At 44.2% G+C, this 11,898-nt stretch overlaps 1 protein-coding gene across 1 annotated transcript; it reads right to left on the minus strand.

Moving 5' to 3' along the window:
- Window positions 1-10,168: 10,168 nt before the first annotated feature.
- LOC109782333 (uncharacterized) lies at window positions 10,169-11,217 on the minus strand. The gene has a single exon (XM_020340939.4). The coding sequence runs from the start codon at window positions 10,889-10,891 to the stop codon at window positions 10,343-10,345; it is 549 nt and encodes a 182-aa protein (XP_020196528.1). The 5' UTR covers window positions 10,892-11,217; the 3' UTR covers window positions 10,169-10,342.
- Window positions 11,218-11,898: the final 681 nt, after the last annotated feature.

Below are 11,898 nucleotides of genomic sequence, written 5' to 3' on the forward strand. Positions count from 1 at the left end.
ATCCAGGCATCTGTCAAACTTGCAAGTTTTGCAGAGCGCTGCTAATGCTAAAACTTGCAGAAGAGGATGAGCTGGGCAGCCGAGCCACACACACGCCTACACGCCAGACCAGCACTCCGATCAGTCATCATCCCAAGCCAGTGCCGTCCGCTATACGTTCCCCCGAGATCTTTTCCAGTGTGACTCAGTGCCACAAGAATTTCCTCCTTCCACCGTTCGGAACGCTTGAATTTTCTCCTTTACTGCGTGCAAGTAGTACTAACGACATGACAGACACGGACATGTTTGAATTAGCCGGTGAATGGTGTGCAATCTTTAATAAGTAGGGTGGCACATCCTTGAGCTGTTGCACCACTGAAACCGACCAGCAACCGCATGCTCACCTGTCAATTGCGCCCACGGTTCCATAACACAATTGTCTGCCGCCAAATCAGTTATCAATGGCAACACCCGCAATTTATTTGGCCAACACATATCCCTTTAACATTTATTTTATATATATAATCTGTATATGTACCCGACTGTTCAGCAGGCTGTAGTGGTTATTTTATTACCCTCAAACACAAAGATGGGCGTTGAGTTAAGTTATTAGGTGAACACATGAAACGCAATATCCAAAGGAATGGACCAAGTCTTTGCTGGAGCTCATCTGAAATGGTTAATATATTATGCAGTTGCGATAAGCATGGGCTTAGTACATTTTCTTCTTCATTTCCTATCAATTTTTTTGGGATATCATTAAGCAGGACTTGCTCAATCTCTTTAGAGATTTTGACAATGACCCCGCTTCCTTATAAATTAGATTCCAGTCTCATCACCATAATTCCCAAATGAGAGGCCAAAACACCGAGGTTCCAACCTATTGCCCTCACCGGTGGCCGAGCTACAGTGCCAAACCGGGGCGGCCAGTACAAAAGAAAACTCAATATTTTTGTACTCGTGATCCAGTTTATTCTCAAGACTCTCACTAGTCACTTAGTCAGTACCCTACTATATTTGCCATGGGATGTACGACGCACATCCCTTTTGGTAACACGTAGCTAGTGGCCCTCACTAACCATGACTTTAAAATTACTACTCCCTCCTTCCCATTATATTAGGCATATTAGATTTTGCATGCAGTCCCATAATATAAGGCGTGCAGTTACAACCACGCCAAGATCGCTACTTTTCTGGAGAGAAAAAATGGCGACGGGTCTCTCCCCCTGTTAGCACTAACAAGCACCCACTCCGTGCGTACTCCCCGTGTTTTTTTCGGAAAAAGTCCATTTTAAACCCTGAACTCGTAGACGTTCGGCGAAATGAACCCCCAAGTCGAAATCCCGGTCGATTGTATCCTGAACTATGCAATCCCGGTCTAAATCAAACCTTCGAGTCGTTTGGATGGCCGGGATTGCCGGGATTTTGCTGACGGCACACACCTCCACCCCGCTGGGCTGGCCCGCTTTATTTTTTTCCGTTAAGAAATAAAATTTCACAAAGGGCACTACACCTTGCTTCTGCTGGGCCGGCCTGATTTTATTTTTTTGTTAGAAAAAAGCGCACGGTGTGCCTTGAACATGCGACCCCGTGCTGGTGTTTAAATTTTTTCAACGTATGTAAAAAATATTCAAAGTATATTTTTAAAGAATTCAACGTATTTAAAAAAATCACATTTGTTTCCAAGAATTGTTGAAAACTTTGAGAAAAAAGAAATATGCCGCGATACATTGTACTTTAAAATTGGCGCTGCAATATAGACGTACTGAGTAGGTAGCTAGCGTGGTTGCCGTCCCTGCCATTTATTCACTTTTTCAAATTTTGTTCACAATTTTAAATTGTTCAATGTACATCAAAAAATGTTCAACGGGTATTTAAATGGTTATTCAGCGCATATCACAAAAATTGTTCAATGTATAATCACAAAAAATGGTTTTTCAGTTAAAAATTGTTCAGATTATATTACAAAAATATTCAATGTATAAAAACTGTTCATCGTATATCATAAAAATGTATAATATTTTTTAAATTATTTCAATGTATATCACAAAAATGTTCGCTGTGTAGTTAAAAATTGGTCATCGCACACCTAAAAAACGTTCAATGTACATTTGAAAATCGTTCATCGTATATAAATTTTTGTTCATGTTTTCAATAATTGTTCACATTTTAACAGTTTGTTTGAGTTTTAAATTTCTTCAAGAAAACATTGTTCATATTTTGAACGAAGATTAAAAAAACGGATTTGTCGCTGACCATATACTTTAAACTTACGCTGTACTGTAATACCAACCCCCTGGCGTCGCAGCTATCCAGCGAAAGGTCGCCTGTTCGAATCCAACCAGCGGCACAACTTTTTAGTTCGTTACATTTTTTCCCGTACGTTCGCTCGTTTCCTGGCAATGGGCCGGACCGTTTGCGCGAGCCCTACAGGAGCTCCCGTCCGCAATTCTGCCGCGAAAGAGCAACAGAAAAATTAAAGACAATTTTTTTGAGCAAACAAAAGAATAAATGGGCTGGCCCAACGCAGAGGAGGCCCACTAGCTAGACAAATCCCGGTTGACATTTGTCAGGGTTTGATTTAGACCGGGATTGCATAGTTCAGGGTGCAATCGACCGGGATTTCGACTTGAGGGTTCGTTTCGCCGAACATCTACGAGTTCAGGGTTTAAAATAGACTTTTTCCGTTTCTTTCCGGTCGTGGATGCCTCCCGCACCACGCGTAATGCTCGATGCGCTAATTTTCATGCTAACAACTAATACACCTAATATGATGGGAAGGAGGGAGTAACAAACTGGGTAAGTGCGCCAATAGGCTTATTGATGGAAACCAAACCACCTTCATTAGAGGCAGATATATCCTCGAAAGTCTGGTCACAACTCATGAGATTATTCATGTCGACAGGTGATCGTTGATATGGGAGCTACGATGCAACTCCTAGAATGTTCGGCCAGGGATTAAAGCACTCCAAACACTCTACACACGCGACAAAGGATTTTACCCAAGTTTAGACCACTATGATGGTGTATACCCTATTCCTGATTTGGTATTCTTCCTATATCAATTCCTTCTAACCCTTACAAATGATCTTTCCCTCCCCTTATATGGCCGTAGGGGGATTCTCTTCTTACGACCATCGAGGGTTGACCCTCGCAACCCAAGGGGATGGTACGTAGTGGGTGGACACTCCTATGCCGTCACGTCACCATGCCCTGGGTACAAGAACTTCCCTCGTTAGCCGATCTGACAAGGCCCCGCCGTCCTCGACCATGTCATTCACATGTTGAGGCTCATTGCCTTCGTCATCCTCTCTTGTCCCGTCAGGCCCATGGCGTGCCTGGCCGGACAGGGAAGGACCAAGCAGTTTCGTCTCCTCCGTCATCACAACGCTTCCCCATGATGGCGGTTGCATCCATGCGATGTCGCCAGGAGTTGGTCATTCACCTCGAAGACATGAGGGGGAGCCCAACGTATTCTAGGGGAAACAACATCCTCGGGGCGAGTTGCTGGGGGCATGGCTAGCCCCCAAGCCAACTTGCCAACGGATGTCGTCGAGGCGTGATCACGACCTGACCAACCCGCATGGGTGGGGACCCCTCCCCTTACAATGCTGACTGTAGCAGAAGGCCGGGCCAAAGAAAAGCTAGGCAGGTTGCCGAAACGTCAGCAACCAGGCACGAAACCCGAGGCATCCCCTATGGTCGACGAACATTTTTGCTTCTTGGAGTGGAATGATTACGAGCCGTCCCTTTGGCCGGTGGTACGACGCGGGGAACCGGGCCACCCTCTACTTCCCTTCACGCCCTGGCGAGCGCTCCCCACCTATATAAAGGGGATGTGGAACATGGGGGAAGCCTTCATACATTAGCGTTCGTTAAAGGCAAAACGATGCACAATGCACACCCCCTTTCCTTCGCTAGATTTCGTAGGCCGCCCATGTACACACATTTCTATGAAGCTCCCATCCGGTTTGGGGAGCTTCCAGAAGCTTATGTTTTTTTTTCATTTATGGTTTTTCCGGCCCGGTTTTTGTCCAGTTTCTCTTCTTTCTTTTTTCATTTGCTTTTCTTTTTCTATTTTTTTTCATTTTTTCAAAATGCATGAACTTTTTTCAAATTCGTGATTTGATTTTTTAAATTCGTGAACTTTTCTCAAATCCATGAAGTTAAAATCATGATTTTTTTTGAAATTTCACAAACTAATTCTAATGAACAAACTTTTTAAAATTCCGTAAATTTTCTCTAATTCTTGATTATTCCTTCATTTTCATATTTTTTTTCCAAATTCACGATTTTTCATTTTTATGAACTCTTTCTAAATTCATGACTTTTGAAAGAATTATGAAGTTTTCTCAGAAGTCACTGGTCAACTTTTCAGTCAACAGGTTAACTAGTGTCTCCCATGCGAGCATGGTGCGAGCGAGCGAGCTTTGCTTTGCTGGGCCGGCCCTCTACGCGTCGCGTCGCGTGCCAGCGCTAGCGCGCTGAATACGAGTTCTCCAGGGCGCGCCTATTCCTCGTGTTACGCGAGACGAGAGTGAACCCTCGTGTCAGGAGGAGCTTCAGATGGGCTGACCTAGCCACGTGGGAGGCCACACGTTGTTTTTTTCTTTTTGTTTTCTGTTCTCTTTTTTGCTTTCTTTTTGTACTTTTTTTATACTTTAAAATATTACAAACACACTCTTCAAAACACATTTCAAAAAATGTTGAACAATTATTTGAAAAATGTTGAATAAATATTAATAATGTTGAACGAGTATTTTCAAAATATTGAACAAGTATTTGAAAATGTTGAGTAAATATTAAAAATGTTGAAAATGTATTTCAAAACTGTTAAATAAGTATTAAACAATATTGAACTAGTATTTATAAAATGTTGAACAAGTATTTGAAAATGTTGAATAAGTATTAATAATGTTGAACAAGTATTTGAAACTTTCTTGAATAAGTATTCAAAAATGTTGAACGAGTATTTGAAAACTGTTGAACAAATATTTAAAAAATATTGAAATAAGTATTGAAATGTTGAGCAATTATTTGAAAAATGTTAAATAAGTGTTCAAACAATGTTAAACATGTATACAAAAAATGTTGATCAGTTATTAAAAAAATGTTTTTGACATATACGAAAATGTAGAGTGAAAACAAAAACAAACATAAGAAAAAACAAAATAAAACAAAAAAATTGGAGAAGAAGGAAGAAGAAAAGTAAACAAAAAATGGAGAAGAAAAAAGAAAAAAATAAAGAAGAAAATAAAAACCAAACAAAAAACGAAGGAAAAATGAAGAAAACCCTGTCAAAACACAAAAAGAAAAAACAGAACAAAACAATGAAACTCGGGCAACTTCGCCTCAACTACGTCCCGCCCTATTATGTGGTCAAAATCACAACCCTAGCCTGGTGGCTAGCATTGGTGAAATTTATCTTTGAAACCACGGTTCGAATTCCCCCGCGGCACTCCGTTCTTTCACTATTTTCGTTTGAAGTGTGCGTGAGTTGGCCGGCCTGTTACTGGTGGAGCTGGCAGCGAGAGTTCCCATAGGGCTCGCTTCACGCGAGAGATAGCATTCGGTAGTTCTAGAAAGTGAAAAACAACATGTCATCTGTGGGCAGTGGCATGGCATGGCATGCAGCCAATCTTTAATTGCTGAGTGTGCACGCAACAGTATTAACGTTGACGGTGAAGAGGCTGGGCATATGGTGTTCATTCAGAACTTATGCTGTATTTTATACCACTTCTTTCGTTTTTAAATATAAGCCTTTTTAGAGATTTTAATACGGACTATATACGAATGTATATAGACATATTTTAGTGTAGATTCACTCATTCCCCTCCGTATGTAGTCCATATTAAAATCTCTAAAATAGCTTATACTCCCTCTGTTAACTAATATAAGGGCGTTTAGATCATTAAAATAGTTATCTAAATGCTTTTATATTAATTTACGGAGGGAGTATTTAAGAACGGAGGGAGTATGTACTAGCTTATGTTGTATTTTGACCTTTTCCAAACACCACGATGGCTGGGGACATTGATGATTTTTTTTTAAACAAGCTGGGGACATTGATGATCTTTCAGTACTCGAAAAGAGGCATATGCAACAAATGAGGTACTCGACGTGTCGTCGTATAGCTGTTTCTGGAAATTGTCGTGTCGCCGTGTCTCTATCCGTGTATCGTATCGTATCAGTGCGTCACTGGGTGTTAATGGGATATAGGATTAGCAAAGAGTCCAGGAGATGAAAGGTGTATGCATGTAATATATTCAGCTTCTAAAACCGACTTTGGCTAGCGAGCACTGCTATGCACACGATAAATTCATGCACGATTCACACACGACAAGTCATCCAGGCCATTGGATTGCCTCGTTTTTTAAATTTGTGTGGCTCCTAATCATGTCGTGCACAGGTCAGTGCGTCACAAATCGTGTGTACAGCACTTTGGTTGGCTAGCTATGCAGCATCAAGTGCGTGAGCTTAAACATCGTTCAAATTATGCCACCATTCACAGTAATTTTTTTTATTTTTAGTCCTCTCCGAATAAATTGTTGATGGGTGGTCACCACACTTTACTGAAGCCCACCTCTGTGCCCTTCCAAGCTATGCTGCGGTCTGCAGTTTACACGACACACATCCCATGTTATCACCGGTGCGCTCTGCCCGGCTTCAAGGACCTCATCAGCATATTATCACTTTACAGTGATGATGAAGCCCTTTGTGTCGCCATCTCTTTGCCAGCAGCAGTGGTTGATCCATCACCTCAAGCTTGTGCATTCATGGGACTCAACTTGGGATTCTCTTCATATGGTTCCTGATTAACCAATCGAGGCTACCGGTTCAGTTCCCACGTCCACTGGTTAGCTCATGATCTTGCTTGTCTCCATGTGGGTTAGCTAGCCTCTCGAGGGCTTGCTTGAACCTGCATCGCACATGCTACATGGGCCCCGTGGGCCGACACATTGTTTGGTGCAAAGCTCATCCAGCACATGCGTGGCGGGCCTGTGGTGGTCACCGCGGTTTCCTCTGTTCATCGTCAAGCGATTCCTGCACCTCTCGCCACACTGATTACATGCCATGTCGCTCTCATCAGAAGCGTACATTGCTATCTTTTCTTTATTCGCTTGCACTAAAACGCTGCCCTCATTGTTCCGAAAATCCATAGCTGACCACGAGCTCATCTGCTCCTGAATAAACAGTAAATTCAAATAAAATAGTAAAAGCATTTAAAAAAATATGAATTTTGCACATTATATATGAACAAGTTTTCTATGTGCGTGCAAAATTGACAATGTGACATTCGGGTAGCTTGGGGCAGAAAAAAAAAGAAAATTTTGAACCTCCCTCAAAACTCTGAGTATTTTTTTGAGACTTTTTACGGTGTTTTTTTTTCTGTCCCAAGCTCCTCTGATATCATATCGCCACAAAATTTTGCAGAAGCCAAGAAAACTTGCGCGTTTTTGGTGCAAAAAAGTCAAATATATTTTTTATTTTTTACTATTTTTTTGATTTTACTGATGGTCCCTGTGCACCAAAACTCTGTCCTCGGATTGTTCTTGCACGTTACAACGTACATCGCCGCTCTGGAAGATGTACTTTCGGAAGCCTCCTCTGAAATGGGATATATACAAATCATGTCGTCCCCTTGACCATGAGAGCTGCATCTGTGCTTCACTATGCAGCATGATGCATGGAGGGATGTATCTGTTCATGTCAATCTGAATCCAGTCTTTCTCAGCTTCTTCTTTGTTTCTTTTCCTTTGTCTTTTCAGGGGATGTAGGCGGATAGCTCCATGGTAGTGAGCGATCATCTGTTTGCTTCTGTGTGGAGAATTCCTAGTTTTGGATCATATGAGTTGTCATGTTTCCCTTGAATATATATTCCTTATTGTTCATGATCACTGATTCTGGACTTACATGGAAGGGCTGACACGGAGAATCTAACTGCACCGTCGTATACCTTGTCGATGAACAATTCCATTTCCATTTTTTTGCAGGGTAAGAAATTAACACAGCGTTTCAAGAATCGTCTGTTAGTGATTATACTGAAACTGCCGTTATGTTTTCCATTCCAACATGAATGAAATATTAACCTCTTTTTCGTAGTAAAAAACATGTATTAAATGATGGCGCTATATCGGTGAAAATTTTCAATTGGTGACAACTTGAAACTCTCCTGTTCAGGCACCGAATAACCATGCAATTCTTCCATACACATATGAGAATGCAGTTCTTGATTCATCAAACACATCTTCATTGGCACAAGAAGTAGATCAAACCCAAATTCAATTTTAAGCTCAAATTTAATTTGTCTTTCCTCCTTCTGTGTTCGACATTCAATTTGCCAGCAAGATATACAGTACATGTAAGCAAAAGTTTGCCAAGCGTGTTAAAGTAAGGTTTTGTACTCTTATAGTCAGCATAACTATGTGCAGTCATTTAACAAAAGGAAAGAAGGCCATCCTAGACCCTGAACTATGATGCTCGGTTTGACTCTGCACTATGGAATCGTTTGTGTACCAATTTGAAGTTTCGAACACCATTTAATTAAGAAAATAACCGGGTTTTGGATGGTTTGACTAAGGAGTGTAGACTGTCTTGTTCTATAATACTACGTAGTTCTTTTCCCCTTGAGATCGATAATATAGTTAGCTTGGTGGAGAAACTTGCACTGCATCAATGATAAGGGCAATAATGTTGTCATGCCTGGGGGAATGATTCGGCAATCTTTGTAGAGAAAAGATGGCCGGCCGGGGTGAAAAAGTAGCAAGAGAAATATAACATGGATGTGATTTTACAGTAGCATTTCATGATGTTTTCCTGACGTTACGCTGCGGTACCTTCTGAAAAAAGTTTGTATCCCTGGCTTGTAGGGAGCCTGTGCAATGAACACCGGTAACTTTTGTCTGGGGGCTCCTTTTGCCTGGGAGCTGCTTGGTCCAGGGAGAAGATGTGCTCATGGTTGAGTGGATGACCTAGCGATGACAGTTGAGAGATTCAAGTACATACCTAGCCAGCTAGCTAGTTCAGTGTTCTCTTCTCATGTGCAAATTAAATTAGTCTTTTTGAGGGAAATGCCAACGACGATAAAGATTTTCCTCCTTTGAAAAAAAAGGTGGTTACTGGCTTACAGTCAGTCATCCGTGAAACATCGGAACGGTTGCATCACATGCCGCAAGCTGATCCATAGTCGACCAAGGTGAGGGAGCAGACCACTGGAAATGCAAAGGTTAAGATGATCAAAGATCAAAGCTAGCACACGATCCTGATTCTAACAAGAATTCATATGATTTATTCCACCTTTTTTTTTCGAGTTACTTATGATTTATTCGACCCAGGCATTGGCTGGCTACCACTGCCTGCAGTCCCATCTGCATTCGTACAGGAATTTACGGCACTTTTATTTCTCTCTGAAACCATGGGGCTCATCCGTCGTGGTCACCGTATTTTTCGGATCGGTGACGATGACTGAACGGCGTCGCCTGCGCAGGCAGGGTACAATCCCTGCAGCGCCCTGCAACTCCCATCCTTTACCTGGCACTGTTCGGGCAGGCTACCTGGTCGCCTCCTGCAAACGTGTATCTGATTTGTATATACACATGTATAGACATCATGTATATATATTGGTGTCAAAGCTCGGCGCGTCGGCTTGCGTTTTGCTGACATAAACAAACATAACCCAACAAACACAACTGCAGTCTCTCAGTGTATGGCATCATTCTGCTTTTCTCCCCACTGTTGAGCCATTATGAGTAGCCATATACGCAGCGCAGTGTACAATTTAAGGCGCCTGAGACCAGTTTGCAGCATAGCATGCTGACCAGGATGAAATCTGGCTTCTTGCCTGATCTTCCTTGTTCATCTAGGAGTGGCAGTCCCCTAGCATGCATGGCTAAAGGAGAGCTGAAATCATCCAAACTTGATGGCCAATATTATTTTTTTGTCAGACTCTACTGCTGTCACCGCACTAGCTCAACAGTACAGAGGGATCCGTCCAACCTCTGTCTAGCAAAGAGAGAAAATATACTCTTTAATTCAGTTAATCTGCTTTTCTTGGCACTATATACAATTAGTTTGGTTTCTGAACTGATCAGTTGTTTACTCCATTGTTTCTTTATTAAGGCAGCCTGCTGCGATTAAGCATGCGCCCTCATTCCATAATAAAAAACTAATTAAGCATGTACACCCGATGTATAGACTAAAGAGGAATAACTGTTTCCTTGATGCATGCATCAACCACAACCAGATGATTATCGTCTCAAACAGAAGGTGACTGGCACTCACAAGACAGGAGCTACGAGAGATAGAGAGAGTTACAGCTAGCAATGGCGACCAGGAAGCATCGATCTCCGACCGACCGACCTAATTAAGGATGGAAGCGCTGCATGCAGGCGTGGCAGGTGATCTCGAGCGCGGCGGCGGACGCGGCGGAGCCGAGCCGCCTGGCGGCGATCTGCTTCATCCGCTCCACCCGCTCCACCTCCTCGCGGGCGCGCTCCCAGATCATCCTGGCGCGCGCGAACTCCCTCTCGGCGAGCTCCAGCTCCCGCTTTGCCAGATCCCGGACGCGCTCCGCGTAGGCGCGCTCCGCCGACGCCATCCGCGCTTGCTCCGCCGTCTGCTGCTTCACGGAGCGGACGTCCACCGTCACCTGCTGCTGCAGCTGCCTCGCCGTGGCAGCGCTGGCGGCCACAGTCGCCGCCGCTCTCTTGCTCTCGTTCGCCGGTGGAGTAGGGGGCGCCGGCCGTGGCAGCTGCAGCTGCAGCTGCTGCTGCTGCCTCGGCCCAATGCTCATGGACAGGTCCAGGTCCAGCTGCTGGTGGTCGGTGGCGGCGCTGACCGGCGCTTCCCGGAGCGCTCGAGCAGCGGCTGCGGGGAGCAGCAGCTGGAGCCCCCTCTCCCCTTGCTCCTCCATGGAAGATCGAGGCCAAGGAGTGAGGTATATCTCCCTCTCCTGCTCTCTTGTTGTGCTTTGGCTTGTTAGCCTAGCTTCTTAGTTAGGCGTTATGCGTTACGCTGCGTATAGGATTACTATATATGGGTGTTTATACATCCTCCGATCGAGCGAGCGAGCGAAAGCAAGGAGCATCTAGGCAGCGTGCGCTTTTACCGGAACGCCCCTGGCGTCATCTGCAGCACTAGGCGTAGGCGGTGTGGCTTTGTGCACTCTGCGCATGGGGGGACATGTGTTTGTCCGTGCCACGAGGAGAGGACGTACCCCTCCCTCCTCCTTGGTTTCAGCCCGCAGCAGCTGCTTTGTGTGGACCACAAGGAAATACCACCACATCTCTCGTCGATGCAGGCAGCTGCGTCTGCAAACCCTCTTGTATCTCGTGGACGCAATTCAGATTTTCCTTCTTCCGGTTTGCCCGTGCTGCACTGCACTTCGTACGGCGATACGAGTAGGGGTACCACGTACTAGACGCCACCCGCGGGGAGGTTTTGGTTTGGTGGCCTCAAGGAAGGGATCGATGCCGCCGGCCAAATCTGCGATGGGGCATAGGGAGGGAGCTCAGGACGTTCTTTCATGGCTGCTTTTGTTCCACATGCTCCATGCCTCGCGCTTTACGGGTTGGCAACGCCACAATAATTCTCGACGTGCATGCACATGTTTCGTTTTCTTTCATGGGGCGCGTCCAGGCCTGTGAGGCCTTTATGGTAGGCCTGCCTCTGTCCGCTCTGTAAAAATGAAAAGAACAAAGGGATCCATCGAAAAAGAAGGGTGCAAAAACTATTCGCCTACAGCCGATCGGGCTTCTTCGTTGGACCTTCGCTTAATCCCGCTTTTCTCTTTTGCAGCTCTGCTTACTGCCTTGCGTATTGGGATCGTTAATCAATGCCTGGATCCTTATTGTCTTATTGACTCCATCCTCGTCACCTTTAAAAAGATCAACTAGCTACAAGACAACAGGACGTCACGAC

Source organism: Aegilops tauschii, chromosome 2 (assembly GCF_002575655.3).
Source record: "Aegilops tauschii subsp. strangulata cultivar AL8/78 chromosome 2, Aet v6.0, whole genome shotgun sequence".
In the NCBI taxonomy this organism is placed as follows: Eukaryota; Viridiplantae; Streptophyta; class Magnoliopsida; order Poales; family Poaceae; genus Aegilops; species Aegilops tauschii.

Excerpts from the sequence above, each read along its gene's own strand:
- LOC109782333 (XM_020340939.4), bottom strand. The coding sequence starts at position 10,891 with ATGGAGGAGCAAGGGGAGAGGGGGCTCCAGCTGCTGCTCCCCGCAGCC.